At 45.1% G+C, this 24,989-nt stretch overlaps 1 protein-coding gene across 1 annotated transcript in view; it reads left to right on the forward strand.

Moving 5' to 3' along the window:
* Positions 1-24,273, forward strand: part of LOC111954347 (prospero homeobox protein 1) — a 47,135-nt gene extending 22,862 nt beyond the window's left edge. The window contains exons 4-5 of the mRNA XM_023974011.2: positions 9,062-9,256; positions 23,047-24,273. Of these exons, the coding sequence (XP_023829779.1) occupies positions 9,062-9,256; positions 23,047-23,232 (381 nt within the window). The 3' untranslated portion in view covers positions 23,233-24,273. The remainder of the gene's footprint in view (positions 1-9,061; positions 9,257-23,046) is intronic.
* The last annotated feature ends 716 nt before the right edge of the window (positions 24,274-24,989 follow it).

A 24,989-nucleotide genomic window follows, 5' to 3' on the forward strand; every position in this document is an offset into this window, starting at 1 on the left:
TGTCTATGGAGATTGTATGGCTGTGTGCTCAATGTTATACACCTGTCAGCAACTGGTGTGGCTGAAATAGACAAACCCACTCATTTGGTTTAAATCCAAGATGGCGTAGCAGTCGGACGTGTGTTTGTCGTGTCTTGTCCCGTGTAAATAGTCTTCGTATTTTTCGTATACATTTCGTATATATTTTAATTTCACTTTCCATCTAGGAACTGAATATACATTCCTACATTCCGCCTCACCCAATGTGGTACGGACCCGCTATTTTTTATACTTTAGAACCGTAACCCCAATCAGAAGCTAGCCAGATAACTAGCTACTAGCTAGTAGTCAGTTAGCCACTGCTGCGGTCTACACCCTTAACTCGGACACAGCCAGCTTCAATACCGGGCCAATACCTGCCAGTCTGCAAGCGCGATATCAACCCAGAGCATATAGGACTGCTTTTTCTCTACCACATCACCGGATTCCTGACGCAAGCTCTGGACAATTACACCGTATCATCACAGCTAGCTATCTGCAACCGAGTGGCTACTACTGGCTAACACCTCTGTTCCGAAGCAAGCACCAGTTAGCCTTGAGCTAGCCTCGAGCTAGGCCCATCTGCCGGCTAGCCGAAAGGTCTACCAGCGAATTCTTGGGCTACAATACCTCTTTTGCCAATTGGACTGGACCTTTTTTGCCGACACAGAGCCCTGCCAATCCATCACAACTGGTCTAAATCAGCTACAAGCTAATTTAGCCATTTTTTATGCCGCTGCTAGTAGCTTTTACCTTCTGCACAGACACCAGCCCTGTTATTAGCCTGGATATTACTCACCAATTTACCAGCATCGGACTGTCTCTCGACAACAACGCCGGATTCCTGCCGTAATCCCTGAGCCACTACTTCTGATCCTCACAGCTAGCTTGCAGCTAGCGCAAGCTAGCGCCACTGCCACGAAGCTAGCACCAGTTAGCAAACACAATTCTACAATTCACAACCTCTCTTTCGCCATCCGGCTTGGATTCTCTGTCGACACGACCACGTCTGAGCAGACCCCCTCCGTCTGAGCAGACCATCCCCCGGGCTACTAACTTTAAACGCCGCGTGCTAGCTTAGTGGAGGCCTCCCTGCTCCATCTACGGCTGCCCCCTGGACACTATGATCACTTGGCTACATAGCTGATGCATGCTTGACTGTCCATTAATTCACGGTACTCCATTCTGTTTATTTGTGTTTTATCTGTCGGCTCTGTGCTTTAACTCAGGATCTGTGTGTAGTTAATCCGACCCTCTCTGCCTAGTCGTCGCCATTTTTACCTGTTGTTGCTGTGTTAGACTAGCACCCTGTTATTGCTGCTGTTATCTTACTGTTGTTTTAGCTAGCTCTCCCAATCAAGACCTGCAATCACTTTATGCCTTATTGTATGTCTCTCTCAAATATCAATATGCCTTGCATACTGTTGTTCAGGCTAGTTATCATTATCATTGTTTTGGTTTGCAATGGACCCTGTAGTTCCACTCTCCGTCACTCTGATACCTCCTTTATCCCACCCCCCACACATGCGGTGACCTCACCCATTGAGACCAGCATGTCCAGAGATACAACCTCTCTTATCATCACCCAGTGCCTGGGCTTGCCTCCGCTTTACCCGCGCCCCACCATACCCCTGTCTGCACATTATGCCCAGAATCTATTCTACCACGCCCATAAATCTGCTCCTTTTATTCTTTGTCCCCAACGCTCTAGGCGACATTTTGATAGCCTTTAGCCGCACCCTCATCCTACTACTCCTCTGTTCCTCGGGTATGTGGAGGTAAACCCAGCCCTGCATGTCCCCAGTCACCCTCATTTGTTGACTTCTGTGATCGAAAAAGCCTTGGCCTCATGCATGTCAACATCAGGAGCCTCCTCCTAAGTTTGCCTTACTCACCGCTTTAGCACACTCTGCCAACCCTGATGTCCCTTGCCGTGTCGAATCCTGGCTTAGGAAGGCCACCAAAAATTCTGAGATTTCCATACCCAACTATAACACTTTCCGTCAAGATAGAACTGCCAAAGGGGAGGAGTTGCAATCTACTGCAGAGATAGCTGCAAAGTTCTGTCATACTTTCCAGGTCTATGCCCAACAGTTCGAACTTCTAATTTTAAAAATTAATCTCTCCAGAAAAAGTCTCTCACTGTTGCCGTCTGCTACCGACCCCCCTCAGCTCCCAGCTGTGCCCTGGACACCATCTGTGAATGATCGTCCCCATCTAGCTTCAGAGTTTGTTCTGTTAGGTGACCTAAACTGGGATATGCTTAACACCCCGCAGTCCTACAATCCAAGCTTTTGATGCCTCAATCTCACAACAAATCATCAAGAACCACCAGGTACAACCCTAAATCCGTAAACATGGGCACCTAATAGACATTATCCTGACCAACCTGCCCTCCAAATACACCTCTGCTGTCTTCAATCAAGATCTCAGCGATCACTGCCTCATTGCCTGTATCCGCCACGGGTCCGCGGTCAAACGACCACCCCTCATCACTGTCAAACGCCTCCCTAAAACACTTCTGCGATGCAGGCCTTTCTAATCGACCTGGCCCGGGTACCCTGGAAGAGATATTGACCTCATCCCGTCAGTTGAGGATGCCTGGTCATTCTTTAAAAGTTACTTCCTCACCATATTAGACAAGCATGCTCCTTCAAAAAATGCAGAACCAAGAACAAGATATAGCCCTTGGTTCACTCCAGACCTGACTGCCTCGACCAGCACAAAAACATCCTGTGGCGAACTGCCGAATAGCATCGAAGAGCCCCGCGATATGCAACTGTTCAGGGAAGTCAGGAACCAATACACGCAGTCAGTCAGGAAAGCAAAGGCCAGCTTTTTCAAGCAGAAAACTTGCATCCTGTAGCTCTAACTCCAAAAGTTCTGGGATACTGTAAAGTCCATGGAGAACAGAGCACCTCCTCCCAGCTGCCCACTGCCACTGAGGCTAGGTACACGGTCACCACCGATAAATCCGTTATAATCGAAGACATTCACAAGCATTTCTCAATGGGCTGGCCATGCCTTCCTCCTGGCGACTCCCAACCTGCCAACACCCCGCCCCCCCCCGCTGCTACTCGCCCAAGCCTCCCCAGCTTCTCCTTTACCCAAATCCAGATAGCAGATGTTCTGAAAGAGTGGAAAACCTGGACCCATACAAATCAGCTGGGCTTGACAATCTGGACCCCCTATTTCTGAAAACGTGCCGCCGCCATTGTCGCACCCCCTATTACCAGCCTGTTCAACCTCTCCTTCGTATTCATCTGAGATCCCAAGGATTGGAAAGCTGCCGCGGTCATCCCCTCTTCAAAGGGGGAGACACCCTGGACCCCAAACTGTTACAGACCTTATATCCATCCTGCCCTGCCTATCTAAGGTCTTCGAAAGCCAAGTCAAACAACAGATCACTGACCATCTCTCGAATCCCACCGTACCTTCTCCGCTGTGCAATCCGGTTTCCGAGCCGGTCACGGTGCACCTCAGCCACGCTCAAGGTACTAAACGATATCATAACCGCCATCGATAAAAGACATTACTGTGCAGCCGTCTCATCGACCTGGCCAAGGCTTTCGACTCTGTCAATCACCAATTCTTATCGGCAGACTCAGTTGCCTCGGTTTTTCTAATGACTGCCTGCCTGGTTCACCAACTACTTTGGCAGACAGAGTTCAGTGTGTCAAATCGAGGGGCATGTTGTCCGGTCCTCTGGCAGTCCTATGGGGGTACCACACGGGTTCAATTCTCGCCGACTCTTTTCTCTGTATACATCAATGATGTTGCTCTTGCTGCGGGCGATTCCCTGATCCACCTCTACGCAGACGACACCATTCTAATATTCCGGCCCTTCCTTCGGCACTGTGCTATCTAACCTCCAAACGAGCTTCAATGCCATTTACCACACTCCTTCCGTGGCCTCCAACGTGCTCTTAAACGCTAGTTAAACAAATGGCATGCTATTTCAACGTTCGCTGCCTGCACCCAGCACGGCCCGACTAGCATCACACCGCTGGACGGGTTTCGGAACCTAGAATATGTTTTGCGACAATCTATAAGTACCTAGGTGTCTGGCTAGACTGCAAACTCTCCTTCTCAGACTCATATCAACATCTCCAATCCAAAAATCAATTCAAGAATCGGCTTTCCTATTCCAGCAACAAAGCCTCCTTCACTCAGCCGCCACAACTTACGCCTAGTAAAACTGACTATCCTTACCGATCCTCGACTTCGGCGATGTCATCTACAAAATAGCTTTCCAATACTCTACTCAGCAAACTGGATGCAGTTATTCACAGTGCCATTCGTTTGTTACTAAAGCACTTATACGACCCACCACTGCGACCTGTATGCCTAGTCGGCTGGCCCTCGCTACATGTCGTCGTCAGACCCACTGGCTCCAGGTCATCTACAAGGCTATGCTAGGTAAAGTGGCCGCCTTATATCTCAGTTCACTGGTCACGATGGCTACACCCACCGCAGCACGCGCTCCAGCAGGGTGTATCTCACTGATCATCCCTAAAGCCAAAACCTCATTTGACGCCTTTCCTTCCAGTTCTCTGCTGCCTGCGACTGGAACGAATTGCAAAAATCTCTTGAAGTTGGAGACTTTTATCTCCCTCAACAACTTTAAAATACTGCTATCCGAGCAGCTAACCGATCGCTGCAGCTGTACATAGTCCATCTGTAAACTACCCACCCAATTACCTACCTCACCCCCCATACTGCTTTTATTTATTTACTTTTCTGCTCTTTTGCACACCAGTATCTCTTCTTGCACATGATCATCTGATGATTTATCACTCCAAGTGTTAATTGCTAAATTGGTAATTATATCGACTTATTGCCTACCTCATGCCTTTTGCACACATTGTATATAGATTCTCTTTTTTTTCTACCATGTTATTGACTTGTTTATTGTTTACTCCATGTGTAACTCTGTGTTGTCTGTTCACACTGCTATGCTTTATCTTGGCCAGGTCGCAGTTGCAAATGAGAACTTGTTCTCAACTAGCCTACCTGGTTAAATAAAGGTGAAATAAAAAATAAAATAAAAAAGAAATTTGAAGGGGTGTCCACATACTTTTGTATATATAGTGAATGTCCCTGTTGTCTTATAGAAAATGAATAGGATTTTGTTTTGGTGTTGAAAAGAGCTTAATCGTTGGGACTTGAGTGTTTTCCTTCTCTGGCGCTGTGTGCATAGTTGTATGTAGGTTGCATGGTAGGGAAGCGTGTGTGTGTTTTGTTCCTTTGTTGTTAACGCTTAAGGTTGACCTTTTGCAGGCTCTCGAGTGTGAGTGTGAGAAATACGCTCTCGCCGTTCCTCTCTCGTTCCCCTCTTAGCTAATCACGCCTACACATACAGGCACACACACACACACACACACACACACACACACACACACACACACACACACACACACACACACACTCCAACAGGCCATGGACATCTCATGTCTCTCTTGGCTGACCCCTGCCAGCTCAGATTTAGGAGTCCCGGTGATGTGTTGCTTTGTAATAGTTCCCCCCGACAGAACACTGACGGACCACTGAACACTCTGGTCCTTAGCTGATATCAGGGGATCTTTATCCCCCCACAAGCAACTTAATGAAACAAGAATGGGACCTGATTTGTTGTAGCAACAAAGACTTTTAGTAGACACACTTATATTGAATCTCTCTCTTTCTCTCTCTGTATACATGTAACGTGTGATTAAACCACAGTTCATCCTTGTACAGTAGATATTCCATACAGTAGATTTAAACATGCATTGTGTCAAATAGATGTTGAGGTATAAAGCCTAGCCTGTATAATGAAGCGATGCCTGTCCAAAGTGACAAATCTATCAGTCATAGGGCAGGAGTGACACTAAAGGTCTCCAGTGTGAGTGATGACATTCACTGACTTTAATCTCAGTATGCAGCTCTCAATCACACACACACACACACACACATACACACACACTCACACGCACACACAGGTATCGCTCACTCCAACTCATCCAAGAGAGAGTGATGTGTCTGAGTAGTGACGTATCTGTGATAGTGAACTCGCAAATGTATGTGCATGAGTGTGTGTGTCTCAGAGTCTGTGTTGTGGACGTTGGTTCTTGCCTGTGTACAATAATAGCCTATGTGTGTGTGTAATTGTAAGAGTCAGTAGTTTATTTCTTTGACACTTCGATGTCATGAGCCTTGCTTGCTGACAGCTCACGTTCCTATGCTGCCCTGGTCTATTGTCCAGCCCTGCAGTTCTCTACAAACCCTCTCCCTCCCCCTCCTAACTCTAACCGCCGCCCTGTTCTGCTAACCCTGCACTTTAGGCCTCGTCGCTCCCCCCACCCCCACCTTTCCCTCACCCCCCACCCTTCCCCTCGCCACCCGACCATGCCAAACAATGTCAGGCGGACATACTCTTTCAGTCTCCCCCCATTGTTATCATCCACAGACCATTCCAGAAAATAATGCGCTCCTTTCCCCCCCTCCAGTCCCTTTCTCTCTCATCCTCTCCCTCTCTCACTTTATCTCTCCCTTTTTTGCTCTCTCCTTCTTCTCTGTCCGAGCCCATGCCTAGCTCAAATGAGGCCGTGTGTGAGCCTGCGCTAGTGTGTGTGTGTCGGCCCGGATCAGATGAGAATGTGTTCTGGAACAATAGCCAGAGCCTAATCTCCATGTCAAAACCGTTCTCCCTCCCCAGCGACTGGCCGCTCAGCATTTAGTAACGTTTTGTCTCCTATTCTAACAGAATCACAAAAAGAGCAGAGAGGAGGGGTGGAGGGTGAGAGTGGGGGAGTTGGTGTAGGGGCGGGGCAGGGATAGGGGGATAGGGGGGTGTAAGGCTTTTAGGGGAGGGGGAAGGGCTGAGTAATGAGTTAAAGGATTTGGGGGGGCTGAGGTAAAGGGTTTTGAGGGATGCGTGCATGTGTGTGTGTATGTGTGTGTGACTGTCCAGGCTGGGGACTGTGCTGGGCTCTGAGGTCCTTATCTCCCTGTCTGGCTGTTTGGACAATGTGTTTTCAGTAGCGAGGCAAAACGGAAGACAGCTCCAGCGCCACTAGGCCTTTAATAGGTTTATGTCCTATTGAATCCATGCAGCCACACAGATCAGATAGCCAGACCTTCTCAGCACTCATCATCTCTCTCTCTATCCCTCTCTCTCTCACTCTTTTTTTCTTTTCCCACTTTCTTTTATTTTCTTGTAGCCTGAGAGGGGTGGGGGAGCAGGGTGCAGTGCAGGGTAAATGGTGAATGGGGTTAAGTACATGTTTGAGCCCCCTGCGGGCAAGGGAGCTTTAGATGATGACTTAATCGTTTTCCTGGTCAATTATGTGTTTGTGGTCGCTCCCCTCCCAGCCCCGGTTATGATAGGGGGAGGTCTGGTCCCCCAGGGAAAAGAGTAGCAGACACACACGCTCGCTCTTTTTTTCTCTCTCCCTCTGTCTTACTTTATGTCTCTCTTTATTATCTTCTCTCTCTCAGTCCTGCTGCGGTCTTTCTCTCTCTTGTCTTGTATCTCTCTCTCTGTTATCATCCTGCCTCCAGACTCCCTGGTGTGATATGAATCCCCCTATGCCCCCTTAACTACACTCAACATTGATGTCTTCATCACAGAGCCCAGAAAGCCTTAAAACAATTGGTTCTGCACAATAATGTGGCCCAATATACTTTATAATGTCAAATAAAATAAAATCCAATATTATCAGTGTTGCTATTATCATGATGTCAATTAATTATCCAGGTTAAATAAATAACCATTATTTATTAAATAATTATTTTCATAATTATGATAATTATTACTCAAAATCTCTCTGACCCTTTATCTCTCACAGTTTAACTACCAGGGTTGGGCTCAATTCAGAATTGAATTGAGAATGCCTCCTGAATTCCAATTCAATTCTTGAATCAGAATCAGAATCACAATTTGAATGAAAGGAAATATAATTTAATTCAGCTAAACTCATTGAAATTCAAATGCTTCTTCTATTTTATATTAGGTCTAGTCTATACAAATAAACATCTTGTACAATTTTCAGGACAAACTCTTCAAATTAATGATCAAGAAAAACAAAATCTGTATGCAAATATTATCCTAAGTTGTTATATTTCATTAATCACCTACAATAAGTTGAATATGGGGTAAATACTAAATTTCCCAGAATGCATTAGTTTAACCCAAAATACCTAATTTGAAAATCAAGACAAAATGGCTGCTTGTCACAAAAAAGCTTAGAGATGTGATCTGAATAATGTTACTTCCCACCCTCAAATTCACTAACAGGGCTTTGGATGCAAGGACTATTGGGCCAAATTGCTGTCATTAGCTTAGCTGCATGTTAAGCATCCAGCTGAGTTTTAGCTAACATTTTTGTAAACAAGTCTATGCTAAGTGATAGAGCTATTGTCCCATATGTTTTAAATGGGTTGTTTACATTTGTATTGTTTGTAACCATGGGGGGGGGGGGGGGGGGGGGGGGTTATGTGGTGAAATAATCAGTAGTTCTAAGCTCATGAGGCATAAACAGTATGAATGATATTCTCCAAGAATCAATGGGTTTACGTTATATCCAAAAAGTACATGTCCACAAAATCTTTGCACCAATCACGGATTGTGGCTTTAGAATACATAACACAATAAGGTAGCGTCGAGAAAATATAATTGCCTTTCCACACACTAAGGTTAAAAAGAGTACTGTATATGAACATTGTTTCTCAGTGACATGTTCTTTGGTCTCTGGAAGTATGACCTGTTAGATTCAATGAAACACTCATGTTCTATGACTGAGTGGAATTTCGTTGAATTGCACTGAGTCATAGAATTGAATTATTAAATGATATTTCCTGTCACAAACTCAAATTCAATTTCTACATCCTGTGAGGTGTGGCCATTCAATTCAAATTTCAACTCATGAGTTGAATTGAGGTTAATTCCAAAATTCTGAATTGATCCCAATCCTGTTAACTTCTATAGTGTATATAATACATTCTAACGGTATTGTCATATAATCCTTATTATTAAAGCCTCTCTCCTCTCTCTCCTCTCCCATAGTTTAACCGCTGCATCACGTCCCAGCTCATCAAGTGGTTCAGTAACTTCCGGGAGTTCTACTACATCCAGATGGAGAAGTTTGCCCGGCAGGCTATCAACGACGGTGTCACCGGAGTGGAGGAGATGAGCGTCAGCCGCGACTGTGAGCTCTACCGAGCCCTCAACATGCACTACAACAAGGCCAATGACTTTGAGGTAGAACCGCTTTTAGTGCGACACCCATTTACTGCTGTGCGACCATAGCCTCGCCTGAATACTAATGTCATGCACAGTTTAATAAGGCTAATGTTGTTGAGGTAGGACACCATTAAGTGCGACACTTATTCAGTACTATTCACTACTGATCAGCTCACTCAGTATTTTTTTTTTATGTACAATAAAAGTGTCCTGAGACCAAACATACAGTGTACATACACTACCTGGAAAGGGTGAGTTRCCCTTAGTGGACTAGATAGATTTATTTGACAATTTAAAACACAATACAACCACACGTGCATGGATTTAATATCATCAAGGATGAATTGTGGTCCTCTTAAATAAATAGTTAAGAAATGAACAAACATAAACGCAGTGGGTCCATACTTCGGAACATTAGAAAAAGTTTACAATTTAGCCTGGACCTCCTTGTCATTGGCATCAGCCAATTACAATTGTCGACGTCATTGCACGTGATAGAACGTTACATTGGAGCTGGTCCCACCAGATAACCTGGCACACGTTAGGCCTATGGTAACCTCACTAGCTGACAATGATACTTTTGTTCTACTTGGTCTGTCGCAAGTGTAGAGTGCCAATATTTCAAGATGATGCATCCTTGACTAGGCTACTAGCTACTAACGTTAGAAGTTTTCACATATATGACAAAATCCCACGTTTTTGCTCATCCGTTTCAGATATACTGTACATGTGCTTTTAAGGAAAAAAGATAAAGTAGGTCTATACAACATTTCAGTTGTCATATACCGTCTTCATCATTGCTTCATTGACAGGCCACATTAACTGTGGGTTTGAGCCCCCCTCGCGTCAAGCATTTTTGCTAAGGAAAACACTGTTCACTGTTGGTCCTTGATCCTTGATTAAAATAACCCATATGTGAAAAAGTGGATGATTATTATTATGCATATAAAACATTTATGTAACATAGCCTATAGTAGCAATGATTATTTATGTAGCAGTGCCAGTACCTACTGTATGTGTCGGTCTGCAAGAGGGACTCCAACAAGAAGCTCCTCATTAAATGTATTCGGAATCTTAATTTAAAAGGTTTTTGCTACACTTTTCTTCTCAACACACTCAAAAACAATGAACGTATGAACGTAATTATACATTTCAAAGGGGGGGGGGATCATGTGGGATTCGCACACTTGCCACAATCTGCGACAAACACGAGGAGCTAACCACTGGGCACAGACATCAGTTCAACGTCTAGTTTTGATTTACACGAGTTCTCAACTAACGTGAATTCAACGTGAATCGACAAAAAAAGTTCAAATTTTTATTGGATTTAGGTTAAAAAATTAAATGCCCTTGCAAATCCAATCAGTTTTTCACGTTGATTCAATGTCATCACATAGTTTTTGGGGGGTTGAAATAACGTGGGAACACTGTTGATTCAACACATTTTTGCCCAGTGGGTAGGGGCTCTACACTGAGGCGTATGACCAATCAGTCAAACACATTTGATTATCAGAACGTGCCGTTGGACTTCTGTTAAGTGCATTTTCATGAACAAGTGGTGGATCACATCCAACTACGTCAACGATTTTAAGCGGCTGTCATGGAATTTGAACCGGATATAATCACGACCATCTGTGCAGGTTAGCAAAGGGCTACGTCTGCCAGGTTATCCGATGGGAACAGCTAACATAGCTTTTGACCACGTGCAACTACGTCAATGATTTGAATTGGCTGATCCAGGTCCAGGTTAAACTTAAACTTTTTCTAATGTTTGCAAGTATGACCTAGTAGGCCTAGGCTACACAGTAGACCTAGCCTACTAGGTATACTTGGGTTACACATATAACACATAACAAAACAAAGGACAGGACTACATAGCTAGCTAGCCGAACCAGACAAGTCAACCTGCAATCAGTCCTGCAACTCCGTGGGTAAAAACATCCAGATACTGTATATCCAATCAACAACTCAATGACTTATCAAAAACAAAAAACGATAATTAAAAAACACCCTCTTGTGTTCCCTGAGAGAGAACTACAGTAAGGCTGTTCTAAATGCTTATGAAACGTGGCAGAACGTCAAGTCCAGCACAATATGCCTTCAATGTCAGCTGACAACAGGCCTTTAAAAGTCTGCAGCTGAGAATGGCCTGGAATAGTGGGAGTGTGTGTTTTGTTGTTGCTGCATTTCCCAGTGTCCTGCTCACCTCGAAGGGTACAGCCGTCCCTTGGACCGGCCGCCGTGCTGGCCAAGCACTTCTCCAGTGTGTGTGTGTGTGTGTGCATGTGTGTGTGTTTGTGTGTCACTTTCAGGACGGAAAATCTCACTGTTGTCAAGGTTAAGCGTCCCACTGTTTTAGCAAAAGGAAGAGGGAGAGAGAGAAAAAAGACGGGCAGAGAGGGAGATGGATAGATAGGGGAGTGATGTAGGGACAGAGCGGGGGGAATAGAGAGAAGATGAAAAGCGGGAGAAAAACGGCAGAGAGAGGGAGAAAGAAGGATAAGAGGAGAGAAAGACAACGCTTTGCGGAGAGTGCCCTTGTGGTAGGGGAATTCTGCAGCGCTCACATTTAAAGTGCCTCTCTCTCCCTCTCCTATGTCCGTTAGTGTCTGTTGGGGCTCTTCTTCTCTCCTCAACACCCACACACACACACACACACACACACGCACACACACCACACACACACACAACACACACACACACACACACACCACACACACACACCACAACACCACACCACACACACACACACACACACACCACACACACACACACACCTCCCCCATACACTCTTGGCCCTCTTGGGATTTGAACTACTCTAGGAGGAACACAGGCACTTCCATATGAAGTCATAAGGCCAAAATGTACAGCATAACAGCAACCAAAGTTCCCCAACTCAAATCAGAACAAGACAGACCAGGCATTCTTCTACTGTACCAGGAAACTAGCCTGGCCTGGCTTAGGAACTCTCAATTTACATACATGAATGTAGAAATTTGCCAAGCAGACAGAGAGAGGGAGAGGAGAGAGAGGGAGAGGGAGAGATGGTGCAGGTGAATAAGTCTTCTATTGACTGAGGAGCTGGTACGGGGGTGTGGGGGAGAGGAGGTGTAGACGTTTTGCATATTAAGGTTTTTTCGTGGCAGGTGTCTGGGAGATATAGAGCTGATTACAGAGGAGCACAAGAAAATTTGCCCAGCGATGCAAATACACCACCCCGACACAAACGAACTGCCTTGGCCAGTGTGAAGTCTGCCAGTGCATACGTGTGAGGGTGTTTTGTTTGTCTGTCTGGTGTGTGTGTGTGGTGTGTGTGTGTGTGTGTGGTGTTGTGTGTGTGTGTGTGTGTGTGTGTGTGTGTGTGTGTGTGTGTGTGTGTGTGTGTGTGTGTGTGTGTGTGTGTGCCTTGCGAGTCAGAGATGTGAGGTGTAGATGAAATATACTGGATTTGTATCTAGATGCCCCCAAGGAGGAGAAGGAAGGGAAGTGATCTATAGAAGGGCCTTGGGGGCATCTAGATACACATCCAGTATATTTCCATCTACACCTTACATCTCTGACTCACAAGACACGCACACACACACACACACACAGGTCTGGTTTTTTTGTTTTGATGAAATTCTGCTCTGTTCACTGTGCTCCACTAATACACTCCCGTCTCCCTCTGAGTTCGTCTTTTGTAGTTATTGTTTCCTCTTCTCTTTCATTTCAATGCCCTCTTTCTTTCTCTCTTCCTTAGGTTGCCTCTCTCCTTTCATTCTTTCTTCCCCCTTTTTGCATGTCTTTCTGCCCCCCTTCCCCCGCCCTCCATCCCCTCTCCCCTGTTCTATTTTCCCCCCTTAGGAAGTTTTTATGGCATAATTGCCACATTCCTTCTGGCACAGTGAACACCAGCTGTAATTAAAGAGCCTGTGTAAATTACCTGCCCCAGCTCTCTCTCTCGCTATCCTTTTTTCTCAGCCTCTCTCTCTTTCTTTCTTACCTCTTCTCTCTTCCATATCTCTCTTTCTCTTTCGCCCCATCATCAAAATACCCCGTCTAACCCCCGTCCTCCTCCAGATTTGTTCTAACCGTAAAGTCAAACTCCCCCATTCACACTGGCAACTGTCCTTTCTGTGCTTCCCCGACACCCCAAAACATCAAAACACTTTTTCTTCCTTCTTTTCTTTCTCTCTGTCGCCTCTCTTCTATATCTCTCAATTTCCTCTCCCCCTGTCATAAGGCTGATGGTGGGGGGTGATAAATGGATGGTGTGGAGAAAAAGTGTCAGAAATAGAGGCAGAGAGAGTGGGGTGGGGGGCGATGAAGATACATTTTTATGATGGCTCCAGAGAACGTCTCATTTACATAAGAGGGACTAGGCCAAGTTTCCACTGTCAGTGGCCTCCCTCCCACATCACACACACACCACCAACACACACACACACACACACCACACACACAACACACACACACACACACACACACACACACACACACACACACACACACACACACACACACACACAACCACCACCCTACAGAGCATTTAAAAGAGGAAGTCCCTATGATCTCTGTCTTTAGAGAGTGAAGTACCAATGACAGCACACACACACACACACACTCATCCTCAGGGTATCATGTGTCCGCCCTTATCAGCTGCTCCCTCGTATTGGAAAGACGTCTCTCACTACTTTTGTCTTTTTTCCTCTTTTGTCCGTCCATCCATCTGTCATCCCTCTGTTTGAATTGATACGGCCCTCCCACGGTTTGTACTCTCTCAGAGCCAAGGGGTTTTCTGTTCATCAACGACAAAATCCCCAAATTATAGAAAACTTTATTGTCTGTTCAAGTGAAACTTGGCGTTACCTCTTTCCTCTAAACCGCTCCTTCCTTCTCTTCTCCCTTGCATCCATCCTTATCGCTTCTCCATCTCTCTCTCCTCTCCAGTCCCTGTCCATTAATGGTGCCTTAAGAGAGGCTAAGACCAGATGCTGTCTTGAGACCTTGGGACTATAGCTATAAGGTTTTATCCGCACAAAGCATAGTTCTGAGATATTGAGCATTACAGTTTTCAAATTCCAGATCTCAGAAAGGTTTTGTAGTGAATTCTTCTTTCATAACCCATTAAGGTCCTCACCTTTAATGTTACTAAAGTGCGGAGCATCAAAATCCTAAGACATTTGTAAATTCACTTTTTTAGCGGGGTGGAATCTCGATATGGCTCTGAAATGTCCATCTGGGTTTGGTCAGAAGGTTCTATCTAGCAAAGAATGTTACAATTATAACAGAAACATACAGACGTATAATGATTAAATAAAGAGAAAACCATTCCTTCTTTTTACCCAATTGGTAGTTACCGTGTTGTCCCATCGCTGCAACTCCCATCGCTGCAACTGTCCGCTTAACCCGAAAGCCAGCCGCACCAATGTGTTGGAGCAAACACCATACACCTGGCGACCGTGTCAGCGTGCACTGCCATAGGGGTTGCTAGAGCGCAAAGAGACAAGAAGATCCCTGCCGGCCTCTTGGGGCCACATTTGCTCTCTTCCAAGAGGGTAATGTCTGTCCTCTTCCCTTCTGTCTGTCTCATTCTCTCATTCCTCTCTGGTACACAGCGGGTGTGGTGTGTGTGTGTGTGGGTCATATCACTGACCTGCATTTAACCCTGGGGGGTGTGGGGTTGAAAGGTCATGTCCAGTGGACACAGAGCAGACACACACAGGTGTAGTGTTTTCAATAAAAGCCTTATGTTTGTGTGTGTGTGGGTGTGTGTGTTTGGGGTGTGAAATGTGCGTGTGTGTGTGTGCTGTGTGTGTGTGTTTGGTGTGTGTTTGTGGTGTGGTTTGTGCTTGTGTGTGGGTGTGTGGTGTGTCTGTGTGCGTATCTGTGTGGCGTATCTGTTGTGTGTTGTGTGTGTGTGTGTGTGTGTGTGGTTGTGGTGTGGTGTCGTGTTGCGTGTGCGTTGTGAAAAAGAAATAGACAGATACAAAGTGAGAGAGATTTGACATGTTTCTGGCAGGCGTACTGTAGTGTCTAATAGAGAACAGTAATGATGACCTGAAGAAGCAAAGAGGGCAACATACAGCCATGTAAGGCTCACACTCCATTACATCTTTCATTATCCTGGTTTCACAATGTCTACTGTAACTGGCACTGTAGGTTGCTCTGAGAGTGTGTGACAAAAATTGTTTTAGCTGTTAACCTTGCAGACTTTAGTTTAAGGCACGAGAACAGTATATAGCAATTTCGGTGTTATTAGCCTCACAGTAGAAGGGGAAAGAAAGAGGGTAATAATGAAGGAGAGAAGTCTGTCAGGTTCTTCACTGAGTGTCCTGCAGCTTTAAGGCCTCTGTTTGAAAAATTAGTCAGGTCCCATCTTTAGTGTGGCATGTGACCGTGTGTGTATGTTTGTGTGTGTGTCAAAGGAAACCCACTTAATGTGGAGTGCTTGTTAAATGAGCCGAACTGTGCTTGAAGCCTGGAGCACCAGGGATGGGTGAGACTTACTTAATTAATGGGACCTCCTTGTGGTCTGACTTCTCTTGTCTCTCACACACCACACACACACACACACACACACACATAAATATCTCTCCTACACACTTCATACTCCATAGCCATATACTAAATGAGAAGAACTGCATACTCTACTCCATTTGATCCTTTATTCTCTTCCTCCCCTCCCTCTCCCTTCTCCATCCCCTTTCCCCCAACCTTCTGTCCCTGTCACCTTGTGAGGGCAGCCTGCCGTGTGGCACAGCTGCTGATTATGTCATTATTCCTGGACGTTTTCGGTGTGTGTGTGTGTGACTAATGAAGCATGGCAAAGGACCAATGCCAGAATAACCAGGGTGTGCATCTCAGAGCTTCAGAATGTGTCAAAGACCCCCCTTCACTCTCACACACACACACCACGCAGCACGCACGCACGCACGCACGCACGCACGCGCACGCACGCACACAACACACACACACACACACACACACACACACACACACACACACACACACACACACACACCACACACACACCACACACACGTCCCATTTCCCAGTCAAATGATGCCAATACCTCCTCCCAATCTGACAACATTATTGCCTTTCTCTTTCTTTCTCATCCACCCTTCTTCCTTTCTCCCTAATTCCCCTCCTCCTCTCTGCTCCTTACTGCCCCCATCTTTGTCAACCCGCCCACCCACACGCTCCTTCGCCCTGGCTCTTCTATTCTTCCAATCTCTCCTCCTCCCCTCCCTCCATTCTTTTCCTCACCAGATGTCCCTGTCCTATCTTCCAGATTCCCTCTTTATTTCCGCCTCCTGGTCTCTCTCTGGGAGCTTGCCTGGCTTACTGATATAAGAGGCCCCAACACACCACTCCCTGACCCCCATTTAGATCACCGGCTGGGTCTCTGCTGGGGTGGGGAGCATATCAAATAGATAATGAAATGTGTGCTGTGTGTTTCAGTCAGAGAGAATTGTGCCTTTTGCTCATCTTAATTAATAGACATTACTGAGAGAGCACAACAGCTAGAGTTGTATTTCACTCCTGTATTGCAGTATTGGTTGTGTTCCTTGAATTTTGCAGTTGTGTAAAGTATATGACAACATACATGAAGAAGTTTTTCATGATGGACAGGTCTCTCTGACTAACCTACTACCCATCTGGAGAGAGTTAATGAGGAGGGGAGGGGATAAGAGATGTCAGATAAGGCCCTGATATGATTGCGGGGAATGGGGGGATGAGGGATGAGGGAAAGCAGCGTCTTCGACACTGTCCCGTCCTTCACTCCCTGCCTGTGGTACACCTTGAGAAACACACAGATGACGCTAGGGAAAACACACGATGCAGCAGCCAAATGCAGGAATGCAGCAGCCCCTAAATGCTTCAGCTAAGGCCACCTCCACCCTACCACTATCAGTACTACAAGGAGCGTATTTACACAGCTTTCAGGTTGGTTTCCCCTTCTCCTCTCTTTCCTTTTCTTTCTTTTCCTTTCATTTAATGTCCTTCTCTTCTCTCCTCTCCTCTTGGACTCTTCAGCCATGGCATTGTCTTATCAGCTAAAGTGGGGTGGCAGGAGAAAGACAGGGAGGAAGGGGGAGAAATGGGCATCGGTTCTGTTTGCCCAAATTGACAGTGCAGTCCAAGAATTTATCAAAACCGTTGCAGATTATTGATTGAAGTTTTACTCAACAAAGATCTTATATTTTCTCAAGTTACGATTCTGTTTCCCTGCTGAACAGTTTCCAACATCAACCATTCAGAATTTGAAGCTGGTAAAATGTTGAAAGAAATTGTGTTCCGTTGTCAGAGCTCAACCTCCACAGAATTCCGTGTATAGTAAAATCTTGGATTGGCCCTCAGCCAGAGCGAAAGACATGGGAAGCGTTCCTACTCCCAGGCCAGGTGCAGCTTAGGAATTACAGTGGCTTGCGAAAGTATTCACCCCTCTTGGCATTTTGTTGCACACTATTTTGTTGCCTTACAACCTGGAATTAAAATAGATTTTTGGGGGGTTTGTATCATTTGATTTACACAACATGCCTACCACTTTGAAGATGCAAAATATGTTTTATTGTGAATCAAACAAGAAATAAGACAACAAAACAGAAAACTTGAGCATGCATAACTATTCACTCCCCCAAAGTCAATACTTTGTAGAGCCACCTTTTGAATCAATTGCACCTGCAATTCTCTTGGGGTATGTCTCTATAAGCTTGGCACATCTTTCCACTGGGATTTTTGCACATTCTTCAAGGCAAAACTGCTCCAGCTCCTTCAAGATGGATGGGTTCRGCTGGTGTACAGCAATCTTTAAGTCATAGCACAGATTCTCAATTGGATTGAGGTCTGGGCTTTGACTAGGCCATTCCAAGACATTTAAAGGTTTACCCTTCAACCACTCAAGTGTTGCTTTAGCAGTATGCTTAGGGTCATTGTCCTGCTGGAAGGTGAACCTCCGTCCCAGTCCCAAATATCTGAAATACTGAAACAGGTTTCCCTCAAGAATTTCCCTGTATTTAGCTCCATCCATCATTCCTTCAATTCTGACCAGTTTCCCAGTCCCTGCCGATGAAAAACATCCCCACAACACAGGGATGGTGTTCTAGTGGTGATGAGAGGTGTTGGTTTTGCACCAGACATGGTGTTTTCCTTGGTGGCCAAAAATCTAAATTTMAGTCTCATCTGACCAGAGCACCTTCTTCCATATGTTTGGGGAGTCTCCCACATGCGTTTTGGCGAACACCAAACATGATTGCTTATTTATTTATTTAAACAATAGCTTTGTTTTGGCCACTCTTCCGTAAAGCCCAGTTCTGTGGAGTGTATGGCTTAAAGTGGTCCCATGGACAGACACTCCAATCTTCCCCGTGGAGCTTTMCAGCTCCTTCAGGGTTATCTTTGGTCTCTTTGTTGCCTCTCTGATTAATGCCCTCCTTGCCTGGTCTGTGAGTTTTGGTGGGCGGCCCTCTCTTGGCAGGTTTGTTGTGGTGCCATATTCTTTCCATTTTTTTGTAATGATTTAATGGTGCTCCGTGGGATGTTCAAAGTTTTGGATATTTTTTTATAACTCAACCCTGATCCGTACTTCTCCACAACTGACTTGTTTGGCGAGCTCCTTTGTCTTCATAGTGCCGCTTGCTTGTTGGTGCCCCTTGCTTCGTGGTGTTGCAGACTCTGGGGCCTTTCAGAACAGGTGTATATATACTGAGGTCATTTCACTAATGATGTGACTTCTGAAGGTAATTGGTTGCACCAGATCTTATTTAGGGTCTTCATAGCAAAGGGGGTGAATACATATGCACACCCCACTTTTCATCTTTTTAGTTTTTGATGTTTTTTGACACACGTAATTTTTTTCATTTCAATTCACCAATATAAAATATTTTGTGTATGTCCATTTCATGAAATCCCAATTTTTTTAAATTTAAATTACAGGTTGTAATGCAACAAAATAGGAAAAACATCAAAGGGGATGAATGCTTTTGCAAGGCWCTGTAACCCAGGGGAACTCAGAGCATGTGGGCTCTGTGTGTGGTGTGCTTCTTTCAAGGCTAGCCCAGCACACACAGTGCTTATCTTCTAGGTTCTCTTTTTGTTTGTCCAGCGCTGAGCAAATAGAAGGTGCAATACATCTCCTGATAGTTCCCAAAGGCAGGCATAAAACACGCTGTCACCTAGAGGAGCTTTCTCAGGCTTTGCAGAACACAGATTCCCGCCCCTTGAACAGTAGTGGATTTAGGCCCCCTGGCTGGCTACCTTTCTGCTGTTGATTTAAGCAGTCTTAAGACAGTCTGGATGATGTTGTGTGAATATCCCTCAGCAAGCAGTCTAGGAGCTGCCATTGTCCTCTGCCATATTTTATTACCTCATCAAAAAAAGAGGAAATCCGATTCCCCCTTTCTGCAAGAGAGCTTATCCCGCTGTCTCAAAGCAAGCTGTCATGAGAGAGAGGGAAGGGGAAAGAGAGACAGAGAGAGAGAGAATGAGAGAGGAAGGGMCGAGTAGGGGAGACAGAGGATGAATGAGAGTGATTAAATGCCTCATCTGTGCCGCTTGTCCATGGAACCCCCTCGTTTTCTCATCTCACCCCCTCCATCCTCAGTAGGGTTGGTGATAGGTCCACTTCTCCTTCATCAATATTTACTACCCTAACAGCAGGACTTGGGTTGGGCCATGGTGGGGGAGAGGTGGAGGGTGAGCGACATGCGTGTGTGAGAGGGTACACAGCGGGTTGAATGAATGCTGGGTAAAATATTACAGCTTTTATTGTCGCCAAACAACACTCTGGCGCTTTTTTTGTCCTTCCTTTCTCTGGCTCCCCCTCTGTCCTCTTCTCCTACTCTCCTCCTCTCATATTGTGTTATACTGGGCAAGAGCAGCATAATATCGCTTTACATGAAAGCTCTTGTTTTGGACACTCTCTCACTGCCCCCCCCCCCCCCCCCCCRVCRCTCCGTMGACATTGTGAGGCAGTACCAAAATATTTATTCCATTTATATTAGTCTGATGCCTTCATCAGCAGAAAGGGAACACAGTGCATTGTGTGTGTGACTCAAAGTGCTGTACCATATTTTGGGTGCGTGTTTGCGTGTGGGACATCAGATGCCATGTTCCTCTTTCAATCAGTCAGTTACCCTGCTTGCCTTTCTCAGTCCCCCCCATCAGATGCGATGCTCCTCTTTCTTTCAGTCAGTCACCCTGCTTGCCTTTTCTCACTCTCTTACTGCCCCCCCCCCCTACCTTTATCCTGCTATCACCAACGCCTCTGGAACAAAGGTCCAACAGCTAACCCAAGGAAGGAGGGGGAACGGAGAGGGGGACACAACAGTTAGAGCTCTCTGCTGGCCACGACAAGCAGGCAGCTCGTAAGCACACACACACACACGATGACAGACAAAGGGCTCAGGGACAAGAATAACTCTCTCTCTCTCTCTCTCTCTCTTGCTCCTGCTTCTCCCTCTCTCTCTCTCTCCGTCTCCACTCTCTCAGTCAAGAGGATCTGAAATACCAATACCCTTTTCTGCTTGACATTGCCTTCTCCTTGCAGTCAGCATTTTGCTGTCCTTTTATAGTCAAAACGTCAGGAGAAATTCCATGTAGGAATATTCTTAGTAATGCGGCACTCCCTGCGTCTCGTACTGCACTGGACCGCTGCCTGCCTGTTTGCCTGCCGACCAGTCTGGTGTGTATAGGGGACACAGTCACAGTCTCCTGCCATCCAGTTTATTGTGTCACTGTGTTTCATAGGTGACACCAGGCCAAACTCTGATTTATTTTTATTTTTATTGTGTCGTAAAAGTGTTATCCATTAGTAAGATATGGTGTTTTGTACAGTAGGTTGTATTGACTGCTGTTAGCCCTAGATGGCTCACATTTACTGAATCTGCACACATACATTCACGCACTGTATTTTCTCTCACAATTTTCTCKTACGTACACTTTCTTATTCACGATTCACCTTGTCACACAAAGAGCAGTGGACATACACACGTGCGTGCACACACACATACATGTGTGCACACACACACACACACAAACACACACACACTCCATTCATCACACTGAGGGGGGTGTTTGGTTGTCCCGTGCCTGTGTGTGTGTCTGTGTGTGTGTTRCGGTGGCCACTAACCTTGCTGTGTCCTGACGCTCCTGATGAGTATCTGCAGGACACAGGAGGAGAGGAGCGGAGTGCGCACTGTCAGACGTTTGGGTAAGCTGCCAGGTGTGTGTGTGTCTGCCTGCATGTCTGCCTGTGTGTGTGTTAACATGTGTGTGTGTGTGTGTGTGGCTGCAGAGGGAGGCAGGCAGAGAGACAGTCAGCATTATCCAAGCAGGTGACCCCTGAAGGCTGCATCGCTCTGGGGCTTTGAGTGAAGGAGAGAGGTTCAGGCAAATACACCAGGGCTGTGTGTGTGTGCGTGCGCATGTGTGTCTGTGTGTGCGTGGGTACATGCGTACACGCTCGTGTGTGTGTGTGTGTGTGTGCGCATGTGTGTCTCTCTCTCACAGTGTGAGGTGTGTCATCTACTTGGTTCAATCAGGTGTGTGTGTGTATGTGTGTGGACGTGCATGTGTGTGTGCTCCTACACATGTGTATGTGTGCTGGCTTGGGGTAAGGTGTCAGAGATCTTTTCCAGACAAATAATCTCTATGGTGTCAGTGAGCTTTGCTGTCATGGACACTAAAGAGCCTGTGTCTGTGTGTTCCCAAAGCATTTGGTACTACTTCCTCTTTTCAGGCTGTTGCGTGGGGTCATATTTACAGTACACTCATAAAGATGTCTTTCTGAAGCTGGGGAGCGGAGGGGGGGGGAGGAGGAGGAGGGTGGGATATAAACCTGAGAATTTGCAAGAAATAAGCCATTATAAGTCACAACACAAGTGTACTGTATATTTCAATGGATCTTTTGAGGAAGTAGGGACTGAAGAGACAGGTGATACACAGTGTTACAGAACACCACAGGGCTTCTCAATAGAGCAACGAACTCAACCCTTTATTGTTGTGATAACGGTGTGTTACTGTAAATGATACAACTACTTTCTACCACACTACTACTCTCACCTAAGTTGTGATATAAAATACATTTTGATACGTTTTAATAATAGTATTATTAATGGAAGGTCTCTGATATTATAATAATATATTATTAAGCATTATATACTTAAGCAATAAGGCTTGAGGGGGTGTGGTATATGGACAATATTCCACGGCTAAGGACTGTTCTTATGCTCGACGCAACGCAGTGCCTGGGTACAGCCCTTGGACGTGGTATATTGGCCAAACACCACAAAACCCAGAGGTGCCTTATTGCTATTATAAACTGGCAACTAACATAATAGTATAGTAAAAATAATAGTAAAAATGAATATTTTGCCATACCGGTGGTATATGGTCTCATACACTGCCGATTTAGCAGGTTTTCCTACTTACAAAGCATGTAGAGGTCTGTAATTTTTATCATAGGTACACTTCAACTGTGAGAGACGGAATCTAAAATTAATTACTTAAAAATCATACAATGTGATTTTCTMGATTTTTGTTTTAGATTCCGTCTCTCATAGTTGAAGTATACCTATGATAAAAATTACAGACCTCTACATGCTTTGTAAGTAGGAAAACCTGCTAAATCGGCAGTGTATCAAATACTTGTTCTCCCCACTGTATATACATATATATATAATGTTACAGTTCATACATATATTCAATGTATGTGGCAGTCATCAGACCCACAACTATGGTGTTGCTATCACCATGCTCCAATGAACCAAGCCATCAGGAGAACCTGAACTAACGCCCCCTGTCTTCTGTCTGTGTTGGTGCAGGTTCCAGAGCTGTTCCTGGAGGTGGCTACGATCACGCTGCGTGAGTTCTTCAACGCCATTGTGGCGGGCAAAGACGTGGACCCATCCTGGAAGAAGGCCATCTACAAGGTGATCTGCAAGCTGGACAACGAGGTGCCCGAGGTCTTTAAGTCGCCCAACTGTCTCCAGGAGCTCTTACACGAGTAACCCACCATGACCTACCTTCACCCCCCCCCCCCCCACCGCCCCGATGTTTTTTTTTGCTTTTCATGTTTTTATTTATTTATTTATTTTTATCTGATTTTCCTGCTTTTTTGAATGTATGAAGTATGAAGTTGCATTCCTCCCAATCTGAAGCATACTGGGCTGTCCAAGTTATCTAGCTATTGTGTTGTTGTTATTATTATTATTATTATTATTAATTTCATCATGACTATGATTATTATTTGTTTTTTTTAATTATTCTGCTGATCTGAAGATACTTTGATTTTATTGAGCAGGGGTGTCAATCTCATTTGATGGAAGGCCTAGTGTCTGCGGGTTTTTGTTTTTTTCTTTCATTTAAGCCCCAGCCCCAGTTGTGGGGAGTTCCTTACTAATTAGTGACCTTAATTCATCAATCAAGTACAAGGGAGGAGCGAAGACCCGCAGATACTCGGCCCTCCATGGATTGACTTTGACACGTGCTTTTTGGTGGTTGGACTGTGTGAAACCTGATCTATCTGCCCTGATGTACTAGAAACACTAAATAGGGGTCCTCACTATGCCCAGGCAAGGGCTTCCCACTACCCTGTACCCTACCTACTCTAAGAATGACCCTACAATGCAAGTGCGGTCACCAATTGATTTTGGCCACTACACTACGAAAGGGGAGAGGGGTCCTCAATAGGCTCTCCCCATTATGCGAGGTGACTCCCCAATAGGTGCCCAATACAATGGACATCCCACGGAGGACAACACTACACTACGCTTTATTAACTACTGAACTATACTGGAATACTAGTACTGGTCTGTATTGGTATACTTGAACTGGACTGGCATCAGTCATCTACTGAGCTCGACCATGATACTTTAAAGTGTGCTTTCTGTGATTAGGACATTGTGTTTATTGGGTGTATATTATTAATATTATTATTCCTGTTGTTATTGTTGTTTTTATTATTATTATTTGTCAGCATTGCTTGATACACATTGGCACTTCCAGATTTGTCCCTTGACAACGTTACAGAAAATAAATTATTATTAATATTCCGAAAGAGTATAAATTCTCTACATATAATTACTTTGCTCTCAGCAATTTGGGCAAAAACATCTTGCTCATGTTCATATCCCCCATCCCTCCTCTTTCTGTTTGTGTAGGTCCAAGTTTTGTTTGAACTTCTCTGCTGATAGGGAAGAGAGTGGAGAGAGAGTAGGCTTCAGTCCTGGGGCTCAAGTAAATACACAAGGGGGAGTCTCAACCCTAAGCTTTGCACAACTAGGAAACATTGCTGTAAAWGGTGTTGGTTTGGAAGAGCACATGGTGCAACCAGTGGCAGTGCACAAATACAGAGGTGTGTGGGGCAGTGACAGACACACACACACCTACAAGTATACACAAACACACATAGAAACATGCAGCCTTTTGGTATTAAGACAGACCAGTTACAGCTTGAGTTTATGACTTATTGTTTCAAGGCTGAATTTCCACATTTACTCCAGCATTGAAATATCAATAGAGTATATGTTATCTTCATACATTTATGGGCCATTCACTAAGGATTACATCATTCATTCATTTGTTCATACATACATTACCAGTCAAAAGTTTGGACACACCTACTCATTCAAGAGTTTTTCTGCATTGTAGAATAATAGTGAAGACATCACAGCTATGAAATAACACATATGGAATCATGTAGTAACCAAAAAAGTGTTGATGATGACAGCTTTGCACACTCTTGGTATTCCCTCAACCAGCTTCA

The sequence above is a fragment of the Salvelinus sp. IW2-2015 genome, linkage group LG28 (assembly GCF_002910315.2).
Source record: "Salvelinus sp. IW2-2015 linkage group LG28, ASM291031v2, whole genome shotgun sequence".
NCBI lineage: Eukaryota > Metazoa > Chordata > Actinopteri > Salmoniformes > Salmonidae > Salvelinus > Salvelinus sp. IW2-2015.